Source organism: Falco naumanni, chromosome 10, assembly GCF_017639655.2.
Source record: "Falco naumanni isolate bFalNau1 chromosome 10, bFalNau1.pat, whole genome shotgun sequence".
In the NCBI taxonomy this organism is placed as follows: domain Eukaryota; kingdom Metazoa; phylum Chordata; class Aves; order Falconiformes; family Falconidae; genus Falco; species Falco naumanni.
The window spans coordinates 27,446,944-27,473,447 of NC_054063.1; the positions used below are offsets into that span (position 1 = coordinate 27,446,944).

Below are 26,504 nucleotides of genomic sequence, written 5' to 3' on the forward strand. Positions count from 1 at the left end.
AGAAGGACTTTTGTTTATGTTGTTACTCTGATCATTATGGAGTAGACTTTAAGAATGTGATTATTACTCAGCATGAGAAAATGTCAAAGTAAAAAAAGCTGCCACAACTAAGCAAAAGGGGAATTAACTGATTTTGAGTAAACTGACAACAGATAATTTTTCTGTAAAGGAATAGGAGTCACTAGATAAAACTGTTTGCTTTATTAAAGAAATTCAAGCATAATCACAGTTTCTTTAGTGGTATATACTGTCTTTGTACCTGAAACAAATGCCAAATACCCTTTAAACAAATTTAGTTTGAACTGATGGTGGTGAAAACAAGGTCTGTTTGTGTATTTCTCCTTTCATTCCTGGAGGATATTCAAAATAGAAATTGTTCATGTTTCAGTAGATTCCCCTTAATGAGCGCTATGGTTTATCTCTAATTTTTCCCGTTTTATTGGAACAGGTGCAGTGTCTGCCATCTGTGCCAGCCCTGCGCTATACCAACAAACAAAGTGGTGTTTTGGTTCACTGGATTTAAAAGTCTCCTGAGAGTAAAGAAATGAAAGAGAAAGAATTTAGAAAGTGCCTAGTGAAGGAAAGGCACTTCAAGTAATGTGCTTTGTCACTCAAGTCTTCCAGTAAATTACCTTAAACTATTTTGAAACTGTTTGAAAAATTTTATCCGCAGAGTATTAAGTTTCGGTTGCATCTTGGCGGTCCCACGCTATTCTTTATCATCTTTATCCTACTGCTGCAGCTTCCAAGTTAGACTCTTTTGTTGTCAGGTTGAATTAAGTTTTACAGGACTAAAAATTCTTTTCTCCTCACCCTAAAGTAGAAGAATGGTAAATTTTCAGGTTTTCACTGTTTCTGATTCCACCTCATTTAAAAAGATACTGCAAATAGCCATCCAAGTTTAAACAAGATTATGTTGTAATTAGACAGACAAACTCATAATTATTTAAAGGCTAAACCAACAACAACCCTTTCAGGTTCATTTTGACAGTGTTTATCCAGTGTATCTGGAAAGGCTTACAATTAAAGTGCCTGAAGGGTGGGGATGAGATTTTTCAGCATGCAGTCAGTGCTGTCGGGTCCACCTGGCCTGGGAAACTATGCAGGCTTTGTAGGAGAGAAAATCTTTTAACTTACATCTTCATAGCAAGCTCTTAAAAGCTACCTCCCTTTAAAAAAAAAAAGGGGGGGGGGGCGGGGGAGAGGGGGAGAGGGAAAGTATCTCTTCCCTCTAAATAATGCTTTAAACGAGCAAGTGCCTTCTGAGGCTCTTTATGATGAGGAAACGCTACCGCGCTGCTCACGCTGACAATCTCGCAGTGCATCCTTTTTTAAAGCTCTGCCTGGTGTGCAGGACCGCCTTTCAAATGAGCACAGAGTTTCCTCTCGTTAGGCTGCAGCCTCCCAGCGCGATGCTGGTCTGAGTTACACCTCCACGCAAACCCACTGATGTCACCAGGCAATATCCTCAGCTGGAGCAACCTGGCACCCGGCCACCCCAGCAGTGAAGTCACCACAGCTGACACCGTCTGAGGAGCTGGCACAGGGTCCGTACTGAGTCTGGGGGCTGTAAATCAGGTCGAGCTTTGAGTCTCTTACTAGAGCCGCTGGGCCAAATCCTGCCCTCAAGCCACCTCATTTCGCTGGCACCGCTGGGGCTGCCTCAGTCCTCTGATTCGACCAATTGTTCTTCCCACAGCACAGTGGCAGTAAAACTTTTAAAAAGACCAGAAGAACCCTGGGAGAACTACTAAAAAATGCTCATAAAATAATACAACATCAGTAGTTGGGAGTTACGATTGCGATGGAGAGACAAGTTTCTTACTGAGTAAGGGTTAGGAACAGGGCTGGTAGTATTGCACTGCTTGTGTACCTGAAACGGCCGCTGACTTTAGGGAGTCCTTCGGCACCCCAGGGGAAAGCAAGTTCAGGTTTATCATCTAAGTGGAAGAATAAACATTACTGTAATTTAGAAATTCTGAATTGTGGTGCTTACAAGTTAGTAGGGTTCAAATACTTCTTCATCAATATTTTAACAAGTTGTTTCCATCCGCCGAATATCTATAATGGCACCAATGATAATCATTCACCACTAATGGGAATCAATTCCTAATCATATCTGTTCTACCCACATGCTCAATGCTAGCACGCTGCTCCTCCCCTGGTTCTCAAGGTTAAAACTTATTGCTTCTATCACTAAAAATATTCTGAACATTTTAATCTTGCTACTTTTATTTGTTTATTACTGTGCAGTCATTATAATCCCACAGGGACTTTTTAGATGTTAATAAAGAGGACTGCACATCACTTTCCCTGAAGCTTGTGTGGCACTATAAACATCATGCTGAGTTTAAGTTCCCCTTTCTGACCGTATCCTTAAAAAATCCAGCAATTGTTAAGAGAAAGGAGGGTCGGTTGGTTTTTTTATTATTTTTAACAAAAAGAAGTAGAAAGAAAATAAAAAAAGAAGTAACTTTAGCCTCACAATCTGCTAGCTACATAAAGCAGTAAATGTTCAGTTGAGGCAGGGAAAAACCAGAACTGCTAGAGATTGGTTGTTTCCTTTTGGAGGAAACAATAAATGTGCCTGCTTGTATTTTAACAACATTACTACTGGGCCCCCTAATTACACAAATATACTTGTAATAAACTGCAGAGGAGAAGAGCTGAAAAAGAATCATACAGCACAGACCTTTCTCTTGAACTCAAAAAGCAGCTTTTGAGTAACCACACTTCTAAATCTTGGCCCAAATCAGAAGATGAAGATATTTCAGCACTATGTGATGAATCATTTGTCTCCCGAGACAGGTGAAAAGGAGAAGCAAATCAGACATGTGGTGTAAAACTTCTCTCATCGGTGTGAACACAACTTTGACCTCTGAATACAATAGTTCCTGCAACTCAGTGGCATGCATTTTAATCAAATTACAAGAATATTAGACTCTATATCCACAGAAACCTCTGACTGCTACATTACATTAAACCTGACACAGGGAATACAGAAATAGATGAAAGAATGCAGAATGATGCAGAAACGCGCTCAAGCAAACCCCAAATATCTTTTTAGAAAATAGTAACTGTCATTTTGCTCTTGAGTCCACAACTATGAGATGAGAGTTTCACTGAAAGTATTACAGATGAGGGGGGAAATCTAAGTCGGTGTGTCTAATGCGCTGAAAGTTTTTCCTCCCTGTATTAGCAGTTGCAGTCCAACAAAGAGTAGTGACTGGTAGGCAAGGGACTGAGCTGGAGAGGAATGGTCTATGTTCCTGCTCCTTCAGACATTTTCATAAATGCCATACTCCCATTTCTATGCTGTTTTTAACAGTTGCACGCAAGAGGAGGTGAACTGCGTTCCCTTCATTCATACCAAACCGATGCGAGGACACAAGGGTGTATTACAACAGCTGATCTTTCACCCCAGAACGGCAATTGCAAAATTGTGTTTGAAGACACACAAAACCCAAAACAAAACAGAAAATGCTGTTGTTAGGGGCTGAGTCAGGAGGCCTGGATGGCCCAACCCTAGTGAGAGGCTCAGTGTCAGGAATCCAGCCCTGCGATCTGCAGTGTGGTATGCAGGGCTAGGTGCTGCTGATGTCACCGATGGGCTTATCTTGTACCAAAAAAAAAATCCTCTCATATAATAGGGATTGCAGGTGGGAATTAAGCCAAAGATGAATCTCCTTACCTTCAGGTACTGTTAATGCCTGGGGCACTGGCCACCAACATTTAAAGTGTAAAGGGGACAGACACATGCAACACTCTATATATGCAGAAATCTCTCTCTCTCTATATATATATATATCTGTCTATATCTGTGTGTGTCTTCTTAAGGACGTTTCTGAAATAATAGTTTAAACTTGCCATTAGTCTAAGACACTTGCATTTTACATCTACCAACAGAAATAGATGTGGATGTCATCAACTTCCAGGTCTTTAATATTCATGGTTCTTAGGCCCATATACCAAGTTATTAAAAGAATAAACAGTCTGTGCCTGTTTCTCAATAAAAATAAATGTGTTGCATAGCAAACATTCCTAGAAAGCAAAAAGATCCTACGCATAAGCTGCAAGTCCCATTGCAGGCAAAGGGGCGGCGAGTGGATGTGGGGCGGCTGGCACAAGGATCATCCGTGGGCAGTGACCTCCTCTCCGGTTCCGTGCCTCAAACCCAGGAGGCTGCGCTCAGTGCCCTACCTGGTCTCAGCTGTCTTGGCAGCATGGAGGAAACACGATGAACTCAAAGAAGAATGTGAGCTAGGTCATGAAGCCACGCTTTCATGAGGAAGGGCACTCTGGAGTATCTTTTCAAGCAGTAATTTAAGTCTCTAATCATTATTTTTTTCCTCCCATCCTTCCAAACGCTGTATTTCTATCTAATAATCCTGGTTTATAAACTGTGTTAATATCGCTGGACCTCCCACATACGCAACACCTGCAAAGTGTGCAATAGGTGTAACAGTGTGGATGCAAGAGGAGCTCTGCCCTCACAGGGATTCCCCCTCTGGGGCGGACGGACCTTTCCTCCGGATAGTTTGTTGCCCCCTGGTCTCCAGCACTTGCCTGATGGAGCACGGCACAGATGTCGGTTATTGCACAGACAAGCTCAAAAGGTCCAGCCGGCTGTGGTCTTGTGGCACAGCTCGGAGTGTGTATACATTCCAAGTTGAGATTTTGCTGATTACAATCAAGGCTGAGATTCTTACCTGCTGGCTGCATGTCTGATATCGACTGGTTATTTTGTAATATCCCACAAACTACTTTCTCAACAAAACCAAAATCTGGGATTTCAGCTGGGAAATCCAGCAAGTCATATGGTTTCAAACCTGGAAAACTGGTTCTTGAATTGTTTTCCTTTTACCACACGGAACCACAAAAAAGGCCTGATTCCCCATGCCTGCGACTCCCGCCACGCTCCTCCCAGAGAGCCGCTGCGTGTGTAGACCCACACTCTGGAATATTTGGGGGGGATGCTGGTATCGTTGTGGCAATACAATGTTAAAGGAGGATTAATTAGATCTGTGTTATTTATTTGGGCAGCTGTTCAGTAGATGAAAGAAATTCTAATGCAAATGAAATGACTAAGCCTTAAGCGGCTGATGTGCAGTCACTTCTCCACTTGTGTCCCTTAGCACCGCTGGGGCAGAAACGGGCCCGTTCCTTTGACAAAAACGAGGCATTTGAAGATTCCATCAGCTGAACTTTCTCTTTCAAGTGCTGCCAGTAGATGCACAATATATACATGTGCTTTTAAAAGACTTTTATTTTGAACTCAAGATGTGAATCTATGGTATTAAGGAAAGCAGAACAATCCTTTATTTAGCTGCACCTGCACCTTAATGCCTAATGAGTTTAGTCTGATGGAATCCAGACCTCAGGAAGGATTATAAATTCTCATTTGATTTCATTTACTTCCAAAATACCTTAAACCAGCTGTACCAGTCCAGAATCCAGTCCTTCTTTCTATATCAGTTTTGCAAATGTTGTTGAATCTTTTGCTCTGTTAAGTAACTTTATGCTATATAATAATACCCCACTAGTAATAAGGAACAGAAGGCAACTTGAAAAAACCATGTAGTGGAAGATAATTAGTGGCATATAAGCTTGAAAACCATCAGTTTATGAGCACAACTTTTATAAAGTTCTTCATGCTCTGGAAGCAAGATTTGGAAAGGTGAAACTCGGCTGGCAGGCAGCGTCCGCTCTCCCTGGCCCGGCGTAAGGCGGAGGAGCCTGGCCCTGCAAGCGCCGATGAACGCTCTGCGGGGCGTTAGCAGTGCGTTCAGCCATTCCTGTCTGTTTTGTATAAACACATCAGAGACGCTTGGGCAGTGACCTTCCCGAGATTACTGACTCAGGCTGTTTATTATGAACAGTATCTAATTTATCAAATACATTTGAAGCCTTCTTAGTTTGCCCTAGCATAGTTACTGGAATGCAAGAGCATAACTTGATGCTGTCCCATCTCTGTGTGATCAAACATTGCGTTGAAGAGTTACTATAGCACAATTTGTTTTTTCTTTGCATGTCCTCTGCACATGCCTTCTTGCAGATCAAGGTGCCTGTGCTGCAGGCTCCCAGCTCCCTGCAGAGATGCTTAGTTCTTCCCTTGTGCAGACACTGGGGTACGAGCAGATGCCCTCAGCAGAGCAGGGAAGCTTGCAGTGCTGCTGCCCTCGCCACCGAGGATGAGCGCCCTTCCAGACTACCAGTCACACAAGTGGGCTGTCTTCCTTTACTTGAGGTTAGGTTAGAACTGGCTAAAAACACTTCATGGAAACTTTCTTGCCTTCCCCCGATCTGAAATTTGGTCCAAGGTGAAGAACTGTTTCACACTTGGAAGCTTTCAAGAATGACCTGGATCTTTTTATTCTAAATTTGCATTTCATCCCAAACAGCCCATTTTAGGTTTCCCTATAGCAGTCTCTTGCACCGCCTCTTATCTTCCCTGGCTGAATACATGTTATTTCTGACCAGATGTGTTCAGCCACTTGTCTCTCCTTCCTTGAGCCTAGGGACGTGTTTCCATTTGCTGAAGGCTGTGTGAACAAGCAGACAGGGCAGACTGATGGTTTTTGCATCAGTGATTTTTTGAGAGGCGTCCAGCCTCAGAGCAGGTTGCAGGAAGCACCTTGGGCCCCATTTGTCTGCTGGCTGGACAGGATTATTTTTCTCAAATGAACCATATTGTCACTAACTTTTCTCCCTCTTTGTGCTCTGCAGTCTTCTCCCCCTTGAGACACTGACATCTTGCTTTCTCCTCTAGACCAGTACTAACCTCTTCGGTGCTGTGGCTGCCACCTTGGTCTCCGCTGCCCTGACCCTCATCCGTGATTCCACCCCCTCCTCCCCAGGATGCTGCCACTGTTTCCTTGACCCTTGGATGCACTGGTGAAATGTTTGACTTGGAGTTCACATCTAATGCTGGCACAGCTTCCCCATGAGGTTGGCCTCACAAGACTTCACAGCATCAGGAAAGCAGCCTTGCTAGTCCCCAAATTACAAAAAGAGCAAGCAGTGTAATGTAGTAGTCATCTCTGTTCAAAGAGGGAAAAGAAAAATTTATTCCTGCATCTTCACATACTTCCCACAGCTGCATCCAGAGGGTTTAGGGGGTGTATTAGACAGCAGTGCACCTCTGCTCTTAAGCTGTGTTATGGCATGCTATGCATTATGGTGCAGACAGAGAAAAGAAAGCAGGAGTAATGATGAGCTTCTGCCTGTCATTTTGCTCACTGCTCAGTTTGGCTACAGGGACATTTCTAGGGGAGGGTGTAAGAAGAACTAGGATTGCCTTTGGTGGGCAGGAAGCTTTGCAGCTGCCTTAGCCTGCCCTGTGCAGCCCACAGTCCCTGCAGGGAGCTGCAGGGGGCCCTGGCTCAGAGCTGCTGTCCAGGTGCTTCCCCTTCTGTCAAATATACAGAAAGATGAAACAGCCCCAATCTCTTGGTGGTGCAGTCTGTTGAGGGTAAATATCAGCCTTGGTTAACCCTGCTCCTGGTGACAGCACGAGAGCTTGAGACATTTCGTGATGGCCACGTTTTGTGGCATCACCAGAGTCCTCAGCTTGCCCTTCTGTCTCTCTGGAAAAATGCCATCCCCAAGGTACCAGGGAAGGGAGAGCTGCTGGGGGCAAATCCCCAGGTCAGCACTGTCCTGGGTGCCCCCCCATCCCAGTGAAAGGGGGAAGAAAAACAAGATTTGAGAGGCTGGTGAGGGAGACTTCCTTATATTGGAACCCTGGAGGATGAAGGTAGAAATGGAGGGAGTCTGTCTGTAGGAACAGCTTCATAAACTCCCATTTCTTTCTTCCCCCCATCACCCCCCCCCCCCCCCATTTCTCCATTCTCTCACACATCCCAAATCCCCTTGCAATCCTAAGTGCGCTGCAGCAGCTGTAGATGGATTGCAGCACTATGTGCTGCCGTGTTTCACATGCTCAAGCTGTGAATAAGGTATTCTGAAGAAACACAACTCCTCCCTGCTTATTTAACTTTGCTTTCCCCAGATACACATTCAGACACTGCAAACTCGGCATCAGGATTCACACCACGATCAGTCTGTTTACTATTAGGAGAGTTTCATGTTCACAGAGCAGTCCCACGTGTAAATTTTTCAGAATACCTTTCGTCTAGTCTGGCTCCGATTTCAGCAGAGAAACCACAGCATAAATGGGTACCGATCAGGGCACACTCGGAAAAGAAAATGGATTACCTGTGCATAACCTGCACAGATTTTCATGGATGTTCTTTAAGGAGGAATAGTTTTACTATCTGGCATTGCCTTAAAGCGCCTGCAAAGAAATCCCGGTAAGGGAATGTCTCCAAATGCAGAAGGCAGCATGCAGGCTTCTCTCCGTCCTTTCCCGCCCGGTGACTGTTTCCCCTTTGCCATCTACCATCCTAAGTAAATTTAACGTAAAAGTCTCCTGGGGACACGTGGGGCAAGAGGATGCGGCGACTCACAGCATCCTCTCCTCCCCGCCGCGTTCCTCGGCAGCAGCGCTCCCGGGGAAGCAGGTGGCTCCGCACCGCTCGCCGAAGCCCTGCCTGAAGCGGGTACCGCACTAACCCTGCCCCTGGAAGAACGTCAGGAAAGGACCAGGCATCTTGTCAGAGAAATACCCATTTCTGCCCTGAGCAGTCCTTGCTAGCTGAAGTTTTAACTTAGTCAGGAAGAACTTGCTGCTGCTTCGGAGATAATTAAACCCATCTTCCCTCAACCCGCTGTTTGTACACGCACAATGATACCATTGTTCAGAGTCATGCAACACATATGCTGACATTAAAGTGTTTAATCTTGTAGTACAGTATTCCATTATTTTTTGGACATCTGTACATGATAGAAAGGGTACGTATTAAGGGATTTGTTGACAAAGAAATGGCTAATGCTGATACATGTGTGGACTGAAAGGATCTTTCCAAGTTGTGTTCAGCAGTAGGGAGAGTGCTCCTTCCCAGGCCCGAAGCCTGGCACAGATGTGATACGCACTGTTGCTATTACCACTTCTCAATTTATAACAAGGAGTCAGTGTTTAGAAGAATTTTGGAAGCTCCCTGCTGGGTTTGTGGCTAGGTGGTCTTGCTGGCAACACCACCTTCATGCTGAAAGCTGAAAAAATGAAGTGATGTCTAAAGGAAGAATATTAACTCCAGAGGGCTTTTTTTTTTTTCTTTTCCCCTCTTTCAAAGCAAAAATGCTTATCCCAGATCACTTTGCAGAGGGAGCACTAAAGAATTTTGAACCCCTCTGTTTCTAACTTCTGGGGTTGGGGATAAGGATTTATGGAGCCTGTTTTTAATCTCATTTGAAATTAATGCATTAGTCCTGCTTTCCACCCGTGGACGGGCACTGAATTTACCGTGCAAGAAATAGCTTCACTCCCTTCACCCAGCTGTAAGATGGGTACATGAGCACCGAGCGTCTGGGGGCAGGTTCCCTTCTGCTGAGCGCTGCCTTGGCTCAGAGCAGCCCATTCTTTCTGCAGAGGGCAGGCGGGGACAAGAGCATCTGGACAGGGCTTGGGCAGATGAGCCCAGACCTCCCCAAGTGCCTGGGGTTCCTGGGCCTGTGGTTGAAGGACAGACTGTGCTTTTAGAAGTGGCAGGATGGCGGCAGTCCCTGGCAGTGGGATACATTAATGAGTTATAGAGAAACCACAGACTATTTTTCTAGTAAGCTTATCTCGCAGACCAAAATCAAGTGTGCATTTGTTTTTCCTTAGGTTTCTCCAAAAACCTGCAGTAGCTTTTAGATGAGTTGGAGAGCTGCAACTATCCAATGTAAAACCCCCTCCAAATACTGTTTTTATCACTTTTTTAAAAATAGAAAAGAATCCCATCACACAACCCAGGACATTTGCTCTACTCCGTTTGCAGGACTCCCAATTTATATTCTTTAACTGTTTCTTCAAATGTTTAACTTCTGCTTCAGCTGCCTAATATCAGCATGTAAATCTTGTAGCCGAGAAGATGAAGCAAATGAAAACCAATCACAGAGCTTCACATTCCCAAATTCTTGCCATTATAAATTTACTGCCACTGCCCCTGTAACTCTTGCTGTCAAGCACAATGAGGAGGGAAACACGTGCCTTAGCAGACTGTGGCCTGGCATGACATTATTGCAATCTTTATTATACTCCCCCTTTTCCTCGGAAAAATATAAGGACTGACCTTGCACTTCTTGCTCAATCGGGAATTCCGCTGAGCCCAGTGTGCTCTTTCAGCTGCGGAGACTGCTGGATCCTTCCCCTAATTGGTTTCCTCCTTCTTGAACCTCACTAACATAAGGAGAAAAGGCCTATATTTCATAAGTGACATGGTTTTATCCACCAATTTAGAGACAAAGAAGTGCAATTTATAGAGGGAACATTTAATGCCTGTTAATTAGAATCCCATCAAGAGGTCTCAGATTTGGCATGCTGAAGATTTACAGCGCAGTTTCACAACCACCACGAGCCCAGAGTCCAAGGGTGGCCCTGCCCTCCCTCCCGCCGTGCTGGGAGGTCCCCGCTCCTCCTCCTGCCACCACCGCTCCTGCGGCTCCACGGTGAGCCGAGTGAGGATGGGGTCCACCTGAAAACTCATCTGGGGAAGGGAAAATTGTTTTCCACTCGAGTACATTTCCCAAGGCAGACAGCAGGGTGAAGCAGTAGGTGGGAGCGGACCTTCCCTTTGAGAGCAGTCAGGTACACGGGCTGACAATGCTGGTGGAGCTGGTGGTCCCAGGGCAGCCCCGTTCTTGGAATTTCACGCTCTACACTGAGATGATACAAGAGAGTTTCTGAAGTTTTGGCTTCAGTCTCAAGGGATGGTGATGGAGGGAATTAAAGGTAGATTTTCTTGGAAATATCAAACAAGATTTTGCACTGCTGGATGCAAACGGCAGAACTCAAAGCCTAGTTAGCCCATTCAATAAAACACTTCAGGCCAAAAGCAATCCACTGGCTCACTGGCCAAGCCAGCTAGCCCTCAGCCATCTCTGAAGAAATGGCACTCGTTTTCTGTAGCACTGTGGCCATCAGAGGGAAAGCAGATAAAGACTTTCCTACCCACTAAACTCACCTACATGACTTCTTCAGTCCTTGGGGCCAGGCGGGCACAGGTAGACTCTGAAAACTTGTTGGACCTCGGTGCTGGAGCGTGGCAGGGGTTTTTTTGGCATCCAGATCTCTGAGGGGTTTCTTAGGCAACCCTGATGGCTCTGCAGCCCAGTCTCCTGCCTGGCTGAGAGGCTGAGGCGAGGGGGTGTTGTCTTTTGGAATCTATTTTCCTTTGACTTATCTTTCAGTCTCAGGAATTCAGGACCTTTAATCTATTTGAGATTAAAGTCCTTTACAAATCCCTTCTGGCCTTTTTTGGGAGTAAAGAAGTTACAGACACCCTACTGCACATTCCTTTTGGTGCTTTTTTTCATTGTAAATGAGAAACAAGTAGCACTCTAATTGTTGTGAGCACTGCAATAAATGAGACAACTACTTTTAAAGTGCCTTATAAAAACAATTAACATATTATCAGGCGAAAGCGTTAACTGGAAAATGTAAGTTTTTACTTGTTTAAATACTCAAAATATATTCCAACTGCATCACCCAAACGTGCCAGGGAGGAGGAGGTATGGAATTACCGAAGCTTTCCCAGTTTGGCAGCCTGAGCACAAAATCTATTCATCTGGTGTTTACTTTGCTTGTGAAAAAGAGATTTTTTACGTCTTCAGAAAACAAGAGCCTAAAAATACTTAGACAGGTAGACTGGCAAAAGTAAAGCCTCCCGTGAAACCCATTGAAGTTAGTGGAAATATTTCTATTGACTTCCCTGGGGCTTGGATTAGCTCTTTAATGCTTCTGTAATAATTAGTTTTTAACACAGTCATTCTTGGAAAATTATTGCTGTGATTCATTGGTTCTTTGCTTGACACATGGAGTTAGGGATTGACATCGTGCTACTGGGCTGGGTACTAAGGCTAAAATGGTTTCTTTGGTATGTGTACAGAGAAATAATAACTGCTGCCAGCTATGTCTCAACATAATCTTTGCTGTCATGCCTTGCCCACCATCATTCCGTATTACAGAACCAGTGGTCCAGACTGTTCACAGAATTAGCTCAGGTTGGCTTTTTGCTTACCAGTAGGGATTTACAAAGAAGCTGGAAATAGTCAGGGGTTCTTATTTCTGGTCTCAACACACGTTGCTGTGAAAATGACCAAACATGGGATCAGTTCAAGTTTCCCAGCTTTGTGCTGATGTGTCGTTTGCTTTAGAAGTTTGGGCAACCTGGGGTTTTAAACCAGGATCACAAGCTTTTCTGTCCAACATGACTTTCTTAGTACTGGCTTCAACTGTATTGCTCTGAGTTCTAGATGTCGACAACTACACTTTTTCATCCCTGCATCTTAATGTTTTCTAGTTTTGTATTAGAAGAGTACACTTTAGGACATGTCAAAACAAGTACCAGGTATTTGTTGACATTTTATCTACAGCTTTCCCATATTTTTGGATCTGATACTTGGCTACTTCACACCTGTACATGTATCCCTCCTGTTTTCTTTTAACAATCCCTCTTGTTGCAAAACTATGCAGTCCTGCCTCCTCTTGCATCACCGTAATGCCACAACAGAGTCGGTTTGGAGAGACAAAAGACTTCAGAGAGATCAGAGCCCTATCTGTATCAGATAGATGAGTGCAGTCTGTGCAGCATTCAGATTGTGGACAGATAGTCAAGGCCAGACTTTCAAAGATGCTAAGCTTACTTGCATATTTGCAGCAGAGGTGTGGCAAATTTACTGATAACCACTAACCTGAGATACGTGCTTGTTTTGGTTGGATCGCCTTAATTGTCCTGCACACTTTTTGGTGTCTTGTTTATTTTCCCATGAATCTGCTGTCTGCCTCCATCCTACAGCTCCCAAGTCCCATTGTCTCGACCTTTCCTTTTCCAAAGGACTGTGCCAAAGGGAGTGCCTGATGATCCCCATGTACCATAGCTATGATTAACTGCCACTCTCACCATGCCCAAGAGTTATTTTGCATCAGCAGATTTTGAGCCATGTGTTAAATTAGGTCACAATTTGTCTACAGTGGTTGTGCCTCCAAAATGCAGTATCACTTCTAGAAATGAGGAGGGGCGCGCGTTTACACATGCATCACCTGTGAGTGACTTTGGATTGTTTCTTTAGGAGAGAAAATCCACTGTTTTCCCACAGCTGAGGCACACAGTCTGTTTCATAGCAGAATTATTTTTCAAGGGTGTTCTTCCTTTTCATATTTTACAACCTTTGATTGCACATCCAGAGCTTTGGCTTTCTCTCCAAACAGCTGCCTTGCCAAGGCATTTGAATTGTGGCAGTTTCTGAGCTGGAATTTCCAATGTTTGAAATTAGGAACTGGGCTAAAACCATTCACCAAAGCCTATGGATAGTAGTGATTTGTAAGAGCTGTGAATCTGGGACAAATAAGAGTTCAAGTTCTTTGGTCAGAAGGGCTATTAAAGCGTACCCAGCAAATATTCATATTGCTTGATGACTTTTAAGGGAGCATTTAACACAGAATGGCTGACAAACAGGTGAGATTAAGTCCTTCAAGAATGACCAAAAGCTTCTCATTGTGCTATCAATAGGGATCGCAGATTTTACAGCTCTAATAGAGAAACTACAGTTGTATTCAAAGAGCTGCAGCAATTCTCCTGACTGTTTTGGTGAACACTTAAAATACCCCCTTTTTTTTTTTTATTAACACATGACACACCCCCCCTCAAACTGCTCAGGTAATTAATTGGAAATGACTCAGTTGCAGAGCTGTCAAAGGTCTGACCAACACCCATCCAACACAGAAAACTCAGACTTCTTGAGCGCTCCCCTGCTTACCTCGTGCTCTTGTGCTTAAGGTATTACTGGGGTCTACAAAAAGTGCATGATCTTTTATACTGTACCATATGTTCACAAGTACCAACACACGGCAGCATGAATTAAGGATAAGATTTCAGCCTTCGTAATGAAGAATCTTGCTTTTATGAGTTCAAGTCAGACCCTTAACATTATTTTAACATAGATTTTGGTGTTTAATTATGTAATAAGATTTACTGCAGTCATCTAACAGATGTTGATTCAGGGTCAGTGTTTCTCATAAATTAGTTCTGAAAGGATTTGTTACTTCTGGGTCAGCAGATAGGTCCAGAGTGCAAAGAAAAAGGGGAAAAACAATAAACACTGAGTTGAAGGGTTTCTTGGGATTCTTTCTTCTGTTACATATCCACATATTTTCATGATCTTAATGACTATAGCCACAGGAATGTTTGCTTTAACACTAAAGATGGCTCAGGCCAAAACCCTATATCCAAACATCTGCAAAGCATGGGAAAGTTCAAACTTCAGGGCTCTTTGTTTTATGACCCTGGCCGTTAATTTTTCATACTAATATGACACATTTTTTTCTAGGGCTGTGCAATGGGAATCACCATGAACTCTAGCAGCACCCGGAAAAGTTTCATCTTCATGTGTTTGTTGTCAGGCTTTGTGTATGAACTAAACGCTGGTGTTGGCCGACGTAGTTGTCATCACATATTTACACTAACAAGGTGCACCCACCTTCCTTTGCAAATTCAGCCTTCCTGTGTCATTGGAAGCAAATCACATTGGTACATCCTACCGCTAGACCTCTCTACAATACACCCTGCTGGCGATGTTATCCATAATGTAACTAAACCCACACAACATTATATTCATTCTTCTATAGTTGTGGTTAAAGGAGCTATTCCATATTAAAATATTTTTTCCTCCTCTCTATAATTTAGGTGTAGACAGATTCCTTTGAGGCTGAAATCATACTCTTTATATCTTATTCTGCTGAGAATACTTTGGAGGAAAGGCATTGAGGCACATTTAATAGTGTTGCTAGCACTTATAGGGCAGGTTTAGCCTGCCAGGTGTTTTACAGACACTGGTGAATATTCACAATATTCCCTCCCTTCAGGGTGTGAGAGACTGAGTGATCCTCCTCACTCAGGCTGGACGAGACGTTACAGCTAGAGGTGTAACGATGTCGTTCATTCAGTGCACGCTAAGACTGCTCAACCTATAAAACCATTTGCTGAACTCAGTTGCCTTTGTCTTGGAAAGTTTAGGGGTTTCACATCTAAAAAACTCCTCTAAGATTAATCCCAGCTATTAGTAAGAGCGCTGCAGTATTTCCCAAAACAGCAATCACACAGTGGCAAACTGCGAGCCCTGGCCTCCTTGCAGCAGCAGCGTGTGAGCGGAGGAAGAGCCCGTGGCCAGCCACTGAATCCCGGCCAGCAAAGCAGCGCTGAACCTGCTCCGGGTGAGCGCTTGGACACGGCCCGGTTCCCGGAGGCTCCCCGTGCCCCATCCCTGCCACCGGGGAGGCCCTCGCAAGCGCTGATACGTATTCATACCACACAGCGCTGTAAATTTAAATAGCACTTTCCAGACTCGGGCTTGAAACTCCTCTTTTTTCAGGAGTAATTCCATTTAAGTCAATGGATTTACACAATGGATTTACTGCTGCCAGAAGAGAATCAGGCCTGTAGAAAGACACACATTCTTTGCCAAGAAAATCTCAGAGCTAACTACTTGAATTGTGCAGTCGAGCTGCAGGGAGGTCAAGTGGACAGACAACGGGACTAGGACATACGGGAAGTCCCTGGTTCAAACCTCAGCTCTTAAAATGTCGTGTGGTGTGACCTCTGGCGAGTCAGTTCATCCCCTTATACCTCGGTTTCCCCATTTTCCTTTGTCTGACTTGTCTATTTAATTTGGAATTTGTTCCAAGAAGGGTGCTTTGCTTCGTGTGTCAGGATGGGGCACTGACACCTCGCCTCCCCCTTGCTGGAGAACGGTCTTGAAGTCTCTGTTTCCTCACAGCACCGACCCTCAGCTCCAAGATCCACAAACAGTGTTACACGAGACCATCAGCTGTCCATCAGACGACAGGCAGCCCTGTCACTTGGCAGGATAACGCACCATCCTAGCACTGTCTTGAGAGGACTCTGGCACTTGTTATTTCATGGTCGGGGTGGGAGTGGAAGAAGATCTTTGCTTTGTACATTTGCTTCACAGCCTGATTGCTAAAGATGCTTTAAAATGAAAGCTTTGACCCTGTGCAGTGGGGCTGTGAGCTTGTGATGAATTCAGCTGGCACTGGATGTGGGTCACTGGCATGAAAAGCCTCAAGGACTGGAATGTGTGTATATATGTGTGCGGGTATGCGTGTGCATGTGCAATTTTCAGAAGCAGAGTCAGGCCAAGAACCAGCACTCCTGAAAAGCCCCATCTGTTCCGTTCAGCTCCTTCCCACAGCAGCTTGGTCGTTATCGGTGGCAAATGTCCAGAGTCACTTATCAAGCACGAAGCTGCCAAAAATCATTAAAACACAACAGTCACCCACACCCTGTACCAGGCAGCTGTGAAACTGTTTCAAAGACAGTCTGATAAACACATATATGCTTATAATAGCCAGATAGAGTAATGTATTTCCTATGTGCTTTAATGAACTGAACAACAGCATGAGATGCTGCAATCAGATATTCTTGCCCTTTTCTGTTGTGGCAACTTGCAAGCTTGTTTGATGGCGAGGGGAAAGGGAACAAAGCAGGTGGCTAATGGGCTGTTTTTCTGTTTCAGTGGAGCATGACAGAGAGTTTCACCATCAGCGCTGCCACTACCGAGAGTTCAGGTTTGATCTCTCCCGAATCCCAGAGGGGGAAGCGGTGACGGCTGCTGAGTTCAGAATATATAAGGATTACATCCGTGAACGCTTCGATAATGAAACGTTCCAGATTAGTGTCTACCAGGTACTCCAGGAGCACCCGGGAAGGTGAGTGACCCACAGGGAAATCCTGATGAAAGCACAAGCACAGCATGTTCGTTCAGAGAGTTATGTCCAATACTTTTAGAAATACTGGTGCTATCAGCAGAAGTGTCTCTAGAGCTGGGTTTGGGCATCAGGGTGGAAATCTCCATCAATGCTAATGCAGGGGGCACACAGCTGCCGTGGGCGGTCAGCCACCAAGGGCAGGGGTAGAAGGTGCCCCGCGAGCCCCGTGTGCCCCAGAGAACATCCCCAGCGCTGTTGCTCTTGTCCCTGTGAGCACTCAGTAGCTGAGGAGCCAACAAGCCTGGCCGTGTGCTAGTGCAGGAAAAGATCATAAACCTAAAGTATTTCAAGATTTCTGGAAGACCTACCCTCTTCCTCCTGCTGCTTATGGATCCTGAGGTGGCAAAACCACACCCGAATGCTTCCTTCCTAATTGCAGCTTAATTACTAGCCTTTATTACTGAAGGCGTTCAAGATCCCTAATTAACAAAGACAGATGACACCATGCTTTTTATATCGACTGATTGTTTTGCATGTGCAAAACTACAAGATGAGCTATTAAATCCATTCCAAGCAATTATTAATGTATGCCAAGCTCCCTGACAAATCCTCCAGGGAACTTGAATAAGAACATATGTTCAATTTTCTCATCTGTTTTTAGTTCCAATTAATCAGCGATCCCAAACCATTTATCAAAGGCACTTAGTTTCATTTGCACATATTTCTTCTACATACAAACCCTACCAAAAGTGAGACTGCATTTATTTACATGAAAAGTATTTACAGTCACATGCTAGTCAGAAGTTATTATTTAGGATATGGGGTAATAAAACTACAGCCCTAATTTAGGTTTATGAAAAGAGAAACACTAGGGATTTAAAAAGGAGAAAGTCCAAAAGGGTAAGAAAAAAATATATTGTAATCAGGACTCTGGCTTTATACTTTTATAAGAGCTAATAAAAATGCAGGAAAAAAATTGAAATATGACAGGAAACCTTATCAACGTTTTTAAATGGTGAGAATTTCTACCAGCTTTGCTGTATGGTAAAAGTATTTAACCATTGGTGTGTTTTCTTCCACATCTGAAATTCTGATTTTATGGCCTAAAACTCATGGGTCTTTTGGCATTTCTAATGACACAATTATTTGCAGAGTTTGGGGACTATGCTAATGTTAATCTATTTTAATCAAGCAACAATAATTCAAACTGTACAGTTTAACCAGACTTTCTTAAAGGAGAAGGCAACAAGCCACAAATGTGCATAGGACCCATTGGATGTCTGGTTTACCGTAAGTTTATTCCATCTTGGGCCCTTCCAGAGACAGAAGCCTCCCTTTGCTGTATTCCTTGAGTAGGTTATTTAGGTGCCAGCCTGCAGGGATGACTTTTCACTCTTGGGAAGAGCAGAAAGAAGGTGTTGGCAGATGAAGAGGCCCTAATCGGTGTGCCAGGGCATTAGGGAATTGCCAGAAACCTGTTCTTGGAGTAAATGTCCTGCAGGGAAGTTCTCCTTCAGATCCTGATGAGCGATGTTGGTGCCCACTAGGAATCTTACTGATGAAAGTTAGGATGACATTTATTATTTTATGATACATCCGCAAGTTTGTTACAACTATGTTTGGAGAGGGTTGCAAGGTACCCACTGGGAATAGTTATGTGTGCAGCAACAAGTGTTTCTGCAAACTGTCTCCTTCACAAATTCTTATTCCTAAAGGAAAAACTGTATGCAAAGGGCAGACATACACATGAACCACTGGCTGGAAGAGGTGAGGAATCTTGCTAATTATACAGATGTTCCATACAAGATTAGATGCAATTTTACTGCATCATATTCACCACAGGAACACTATTTTTAATGAGTGTTCGTGCATATTCACCCTTTGCATACATTTTGGCACAGGCAATGGTGAGTTTTGAACAGTTTGTCCTGAAAAAATATTCCTGTTGGTTTGGATTGACCAAAGGTAAAAATATTGTCACTAACATTTGTAAAAATATTTGGTCTTTTTCTGCATTTTTCCACTGACATTTTCCATCCGGCTCTGTCACAGACCAGTCATCCAAGTCAGTGTGTCATTGGGCAAGTGGAGAAAGAAAACAAACTCTCTCCAATGTTGATCAAAAAACACCCATTCACTTTGATGCTTCCTTGGCTGTTTGTCTCATCCTGAGCAGGCTGGAAAGTCAGACCCATCTGACGTTGTTAGCAACAAGAGCAAAACAAAGCCAAACCCTCCCCCCCACGCAGGCAGGAAAACCTTTGCTCGAGTTGGGCTTTGTAGATTCCTCTCTCTAGAGCATGGCAGGTACAATGGCCAACAAAAACCCGAAAGGGTTTCCCTCTCCCTGTGCTCTTATGATGATACAAGAGCAGTGGATCTCCCAGGAGATTGCTGGAATTGCCCTTCAGGATCTGAAACACCAGGTGTTCTGCAGGCTGATCCCCCCCCTCCCCCACTACATGCACGTCCTGGTTAGGTGCAGCACGGCACAGGAGCTCAGTGCCAGGCTCCCCAGAGGCAGCTGCAGCATCGTCTCTCCTTTGTAACACAGCAACACACAGCAGAGATCAGGACAGTCTCTAGGGCCACAAAACCAGCCCGGGATGCAACTGGAAAGCCCAAGCTGAGACTGATTGGAGATATTTTTTTTTCCTTTGAGGGTAAAGAAACCATCAGATATGCTGAAGGCTTGATTTTCAGTTAAACCTCAGATGAGCCTCCAGTTTGTAGGGTGTGATGGTGTGCCCTCAGTTCAAATAAACCATAAGTACGAACAGTTCAACAATTAATGACTTGCTTTACAAGTTCAGACAGGTTGGCAGGTATCTAACCAGCAACATCTCTTGTCTGCAATTTATTGTTGGTGAAAAATACAGGCATAGGTCTTTCCAGACAAACTGCTGCACCCACAGCAGACTGTTTCTGAAGTCCTGCCCCTCAACAGTACCAACGCTTGAACACAGGGTGGAAGCTGTCCTCCATCCGCCTGCCCAGTCGTGGGCAGATAGATGCCTAACAACCCTGGCAGTAAAAGTGAGAGCCTGGCCCTGTCCTTTGTAGCAGACGGGATGCCACTCTGGACTTTGCTTAATAGAAATTCTATCTCTGTCAGACTGAAGATATTATTACCAGACCAAATGATCAAATATCCTTTCTGGCCTTTCCAAATCTATGAATTCATTGCAAGGCAAGCTTTTCAAACTGGCAACATCTCCTTGATAAAAAGGCACGTACCGCATTCTTCAGGCACAAAGCATCAGTTATTCACTTTAAGCAAACAAGTACATTCATGAACAAAAATGTTCCTAATATCACAAACACTGTGAAAACAGTTAATGTTTTGACTAATATGTCTCAAAGCTTTCCTTGGTCCAGTGACTCACGTCCAACTTCTGTTTGGTCTTCATGGTTCACTCACCCAAAAGCCTGGGAAAGAGTTTTATAAAGCCAGTGACTGGCTTGAGAAGGGTGCCGAGCAGCAGGACATCAGGTCCCTGTTTGTGGTCACACACCCTGGTAGTGGGCACTAAAGGCTGCTCTCAGGGAGCCAGGGGCTGCTCAAGCCTCCGTCTCCTTCCTCCTGGATGCTGCGGGGAAGCAGAGCAGATTCCAGTGCTAGGGCACACGCATCACAGGGCACAAGGCTTGCTACAAGGTGTTGAAGGTCATTTATCTTGGGCACCTAGGCGGGGAATGTGTCAAAATAAAGCTTATGGATATGAGCCTGAGAAAAATGATACTTTTACAGTGTAATCATGAAGTAGTTTGTGAACTACTTTGCAAAAGAAATATCCATTACCCTCAGGCTCTCCACTATTGTAAGCAGTGGCCAAAGCTAGAATATCAAAGGGACTGAAGTGCTGAAGAGACACGCAGATACACAGTGGGATTTCTAACAGCAGCTAAGCAGGTTGGATACCTAACTCCTATTGTAATTGATGGGAACTTGTGTATTTTCAAAAAGTACCCATGCAATTAAGGGGCAGATTATCAGTTGGGGCAACATCTTCAATTTATTGACCTGAGGCTGCAGAAAAAATGAGGACTGTATAGCTCCCCTCAGCCTCAGAGCTTGATCCTGCCCATCTGCCTGCACCTTCAGAAGCTAAAAAACCTCATCCCAGAGTTACATCTCCGATTTCATTGGACCCAGAACTTGCACTGTGGAGTAAATCCCAACCTCTTTGAAGTCGATGGGAGTTTTGTTACTGGAGAGAATAAAGCCAGGTACTTGACCAGCCTTTGGTAATTGAAATGTAGTTGCTTCGTGTTCACTTTGTGGCCATTATGGATTTCACAGGCTTCAAAGGCAGTGAATGATTTGAATGCTCATGTTACTGGCCCTACAGAAGAACAAGATCTTGTATGATGCATTCCTGGGTTTGACTTGCAGCTGGAACACTTTAGTTTGTGCTTCAAACTACACCACTTCTGCACCCAGATCAAACCTGAGCCCCTCTCCAGACCCCTTTCTCCCATTCATTGGAGTCTGTTTCCATACTGTGGGTTGCAAAAATGTAATTCCAGTAACTAAGAAAGGCTTAGGCCCACCCAACCCGCGAAGCAGATGTGCCTTCTTTTTGGAGCTTTTTAAAGTACCAGCATGATCGTTCCAGGGATGGTGCAGCAAAGAAAGGTTTGGTTTGTTTTAACATTGTGCCCCAGCACCATGACAGTATCTGCAAGTACTGACAGCATCTAGAAATTTAGCTGACAATAGCTATGATTTTTTGGGGGGTTACTTACCTGCAAGTCAGTTGATAACTATACTTATTTCTTCGCAAGTAGCAAGGGAACTTTAGCATGGCAACCCTATAGCTCTCCAAGATCAGAGCTGCATCTAGTTATCTCTTTCAGACCATTCCTAAAAGCCACTGCAGCCTGCAAAACCTCTGACAAATCTTTAACTCACTTAGCAAGGCATGGCTGTTCACAAGCACTTGAGTAGCTGCAAGAGGCATTTTGCATACCCCAGTGGGCTCCCGCTCAGCTAGAGTGATGCACTATTCAATGCTGAATAGAAACAGCTGTATATAAAGTGTCAGAGATATGTATATAACCTCATTTCTCTCAACACTGCTTTTACAAGAGGCTTTGTATTTAGGAAACATGTTGCATCTCTCTGTAACAAACTCCCATTGCCACTTCTAATCAGTCTTCAAAACCTAGATCTTACACCCATCTCAAATGCTGCACAGGGAAGGGAACACAACTACTAGAAACACAAAATAGAATTAAGAGTCTGCTGAAATTTTAAAGGGAATTTAATTTCTCCCAAGATTCAACAAAATTTACACAGATCTGTTTCACTACCAGTACAGCCAGTTTTCAGACCAGTCCGTAACAAATCACCTCCAGCAAACTGTATTCCTGCTGTGGCCATGCTTCACCTGGAGGAGACCCCAGGGTGTGTTTGGCTGGGAGCTCCCCCCGGGGCATGGGGAGGGCTGTTATCAGTGGGGAGGTCGAGGGAGGGGTAAGCCGGGGATCCCAGGCAGGCAGGGAAGGGAAGGTGTGGGAGGAGGGCTGCATCAGGTCTGTGTACAGAGGGTGTTGCAGACGTGCCAGGGAGAGGCCCAGGGAGATCCTGGGGCCCTCTCAAAGTAGGAAAGTCTGAAAAATATTTTCCTAAGCTTGTCTTTGGACAGCTGCAGCTGACTTTAAGCAATGACACCAAGCAAACTGGAATCTGGATACTGCAGTTTTTTAATCCAAACAGATGTCTTCTAACCCCAGATCTCCTCTCACCCTCCCAAGATGCCCTTTCTGCCTTCTCCTCCCTCCACCTGCTCAAAACCAGACGTAAATTGCCCCTATCCCCCCCATGCCAGCTCTGTCCTTGGGCTGCCTGTAAGTAAACTTGCTGTCTTGCACCATGCCTGTGACCCAAACAGCCACTCGAAGGTTAGAATACCAGTCAGAATGATAGGATTATGCTCCTAGCTTAATGGCTGTGGTTTGCATGCCGAGTCAGTAAGACATGTAATGCATCTGTGCCTCAAGTGTTTAATACTTTAAAATGGAAGTGGGAGAGCTGAACTATATTTGTAAAGTCATTCAGAGTCTTTTGCAAGGTGTCACAGTCTGGTTATTGTTTAAAACACTGTTAGATCTGTCATTCCTCAAAGTAGCAGGTAGGGATTAGAGCACTGGAGCGGCTGGGCGGCTGCAGTGTGCTCTTTGGGCTGGCAGGGTACCCGAACACAAGCAAGGGACTGCAGGACCTGCTGGCAGTGGCTCTGGGCTGGCTGTGCCAAGGACACAGCCAGCTGAGCCAGGGCTCCAAGCCTGTTCCCAGTCCCGAGTGCCAGCACGTCACCGAAATCAACTTGTCTTGTAATGTAATGAAAGTTGCCGAGAGTCACCTTTGCTGCTGCTGCCTGTCCTTCTTCCCATTTATTTTTATCCCACTTGGAAGTGCTCATTAGTATTTACTACCACTTGTCAAGCAGCAGCTTGAAATAACAGAGTTAATGAGGGGGGTGGGGAAAGTGAGTGAAGAAAACAGATGCAAAAGCAAGGGCTGTTTGGTAAGAGAACGACCCTAGATTAGCGTAGACTTTACAGCATTATAGTCTATAAATGCAGAGCTTTATCTCCTGTTCTCTCTTGCTATTGCAGAATTCTCAACTTGTATTTTCACTGAATCTCTCTCTCTAGTCCATATCCTTCCTTGTGTCCCAGCTCATCAAGGCAGGTGACATGGGGAGATGCTGCCCTTCTAGTTTTTTGATACGTTTCTAGTGTGCATGGCTTCAAACCAAAGTGCATCCTAGAGGCTGAAAAAAATATCCCAGCAAAAGGCAAAGAGCCCACATGTACTATTTTAATGGAGCTTCATGGTTGTCTTTTATCTTAGAATTACTGCATTGTAACATAGTAACTCTTCCTCGCTGTTTCCTTTCAGGATGCTCTTGCTTGCCTTTTCTACATTCTGTCTCCCCTTCTTTCTCCACATGTCCCTGCAGACCTCACTTCTTCCAGTCCTTTTCTCTTCCACTCATCACCTGTGATTCCTTTTCTCACCCCACTCATGCTACCAGCCCTCCACAGGCCTTTGGCAGCTTCAGCCCTTCGGCAGCTTCAGCCCTTCCAGCTCCATAACTCCAGCTGCTTTCCAGACACGATCTTACATGCATCCTCCCCAGCCACCCTCTCTTTGCAATACTTGTTATTCACCCTTGAGTCCAGAAAACAACAAGTTCATAAGGAAATTTCGTAGACCACACAGCATTTATGACCTGTAGACAAACTTCTGGGAGTGCTTTCTGATGGAAGGTGACTCTCCCTTCTGGCATGCAGTACCAGACACTACCAAAGTGATCAGCAGACAGGTGCCAACCTCCTGTCCTCATCTTAGGCTCCATTGACAGCCTGATGCTTGAGAAAACCGAGCTGAAAGCCCTGAGTTTTATCATTATTAAAAACTTTGACACTCCTGCTGATGTCAGTGCTTTGAACGCTGAGCCATTTTGATGTGGTCTCAAGAAAACATACTTGTGGTCTGGATCCAGACTTCATAATTTATGTAACTCTAATCTAGACATTAACATTTCCATGTCCCGGCTTAGTTTTCTGTAAAATGAAGATCACGTGCCTTTTCCTATCATTTGGGCTGGGGTAAGAGGTTCAGTATAGTTTCTGCTATGCTCTGAAGTTCTCAAATGAAGGGAGTTAATGCAGGGCCAAGGAACCAAAGTGCTTTTCTGCCTCCTGGTTGCAGAGGCATTATTCATGTCACTTCAAGAATGCTCTAAATATGCATAGTGTTGGTAGTAGTAACGTACCAGAGTGAGATGTGCACTAGAAACCTTTTCCTTTTGTGCCTAGATCTTTATCTTAAAGCTAAAACCCAAACCAGCCATATTAGTTAGACTTAACTAGCACAGCTAGCACTATCTCATATGACAAGTCATTAGATGGCAGCCTGCAGAGCAAATTTTGTTTAAGTCTAAGCAGAATAACATTTCTTTGCCATGTTTATTATGTCTTGTCCAACAATGATGTCTAAAGGGCTTGCTATTAGCTAGTGATGTAACCCCGATTGCCAGAAGTCTTTGGAGAGCAGGGCATTTCACTTCAAGGGAGGCTATTCTTTTTAAAAGAACAAGAGGTTTCTTTTCATTGGAACAGGCACCACAATGTCAGGAGCCTCTGCTTGCAACACCAGTCGAGTTTTGCATCCCATCACTGGCCGCTGCTGGTGGGCCAGAGTGGAAAGTGCTAATCCAGGAGTGCTTGAACTTCTCCAGAGAGCATCTGACACGGGGCCTTTTTGGGTCCAAATGTTCCAAGCGTGTGTGGGAAGGACGGTTCCCTTTAGTGGGTCCCTTTGATCTCTCTCACTTCAGGCTTCCCCTCCAGGCCTATTGTTTGCACATTGCTGTAACTACAGGAAAACAAATGCATTATACAATTTCCCAGACTGACTCACCCTGGTACTTGATGCCTCATGTTGTCTGGTTACCCTGATTGCATCATGTCAGCATGGGAAGCTTAAAGCCTGGTTTTTCTGAGTAATACTACTGCAGTTGAGCAGTAGCTAAAAACAAAAAAAAAAGGTTATCATTATTGCTATTATCTTCAACCTGCAAACTACAAGGGAGAAAACCCAAGCAAGCCAAGTCCCTATTAACTAAACCTTGTGTGAATCATGAGTTCCAGTCAGGGGCCATGCTTAAATGATGCAGTATGTGAATATAAAAACCCTTTACTTCTGGAAAATTGGACTCAGCCATTGGAACGGGCCAATCCGTACTACTCCCTTGTCCCTGGCTCCTCTGGGATGCGTTTTGTTCAGTGTGTTGTAAACAGGGAAGGGCGGGAGGTGTCCGTGTGGCTGTGTCATGCACCGTGGGAACAGGGCCATTGCTTCTGGGTGGGGATGAAACCCCAGGAAATTTGTCCCCCGGTTAGAGTGCAAGTATCTTACATTCCTGTAACTAATGTGTATGTGGAGGGAGGGGCTTATCCATGCTCTTTATCTTCAGCTGTCCTAGGTGCACCCGGCTGACAGCTCCAGGGAGCAGCTCGAGCTTCCCCATTACTGCACCACGGCTCCTCCTGAGCCACCCACTTCGGCTGCCCAAATAGCTGCTGAGATCATCCTCACAGGATCCCCTGTGCATTAGCAAGAAAGCATTGCAGCAAGTTCAATTCAGATATAGGGCTTCTTCCAAACCCCAAAACTTTGCTTAGAAGGAAGCAAAACACCCTCTCCTGCCTTCCTCCATGGCAGGGACACGCTGGGCGAGGGGAAGCATTACAATCATTGTAATCCTGTGCCTGCAAAACATCTCTTGCAAGTATCAGAGCTTGGCTCCTCTTTTTGGATGGAGCAGACACGGGAAGCCACTGCTTCCCTCAGGCAGCTCCACACCGCACTGACTGCACCCTTGGCAGCATCAGCTGTATCTACATGTTCAGCTGTGTGGTACCTAAAGGTATCACGCATCAGTGAGGAGGCAACAGAAATCCTCTTTTGCACCCTGGGTGGTGTGCTCATGTGCTCTGCAGGAAGTAATTTCAGAAGTTTAATTTCATGTAATCCGGCACAGAGCCAGAGGCAGTGACATCTATTAGCTCATGGAGGAAAGCCATCATCCCTTATATGCTCTGGTCCACAAAGGTTGAAAGGAAAGCTGTATAGTGAAAACACTGCAATAAAGCTCTA

The 26,504-nt window shown here is 44.7% G+C and overlaps 1 protein-coding gene across 1 annotated transcript in view; it reads left to right on the top strand.

Annotated features, from left to right (window-relative positions):
* BMP7 (bone morphogenetic protein 7) overlaps positions 1-26,504 on the top strand; it is a 47,922-nt gene that overhangs the window by 8,341 nt on the left and 13,077 nt on the right. The window contains exon 2 of the mRNA XM_040609112.1: positions 16,636-16,828. Within this exon, the coding sequence (XP_040465046.1) occupies positions 16,636-16,828 (193 nt within the window). The remainder of the gene's footprint in view (positions 1-16,635; positions 16,829-26,504) is intronic.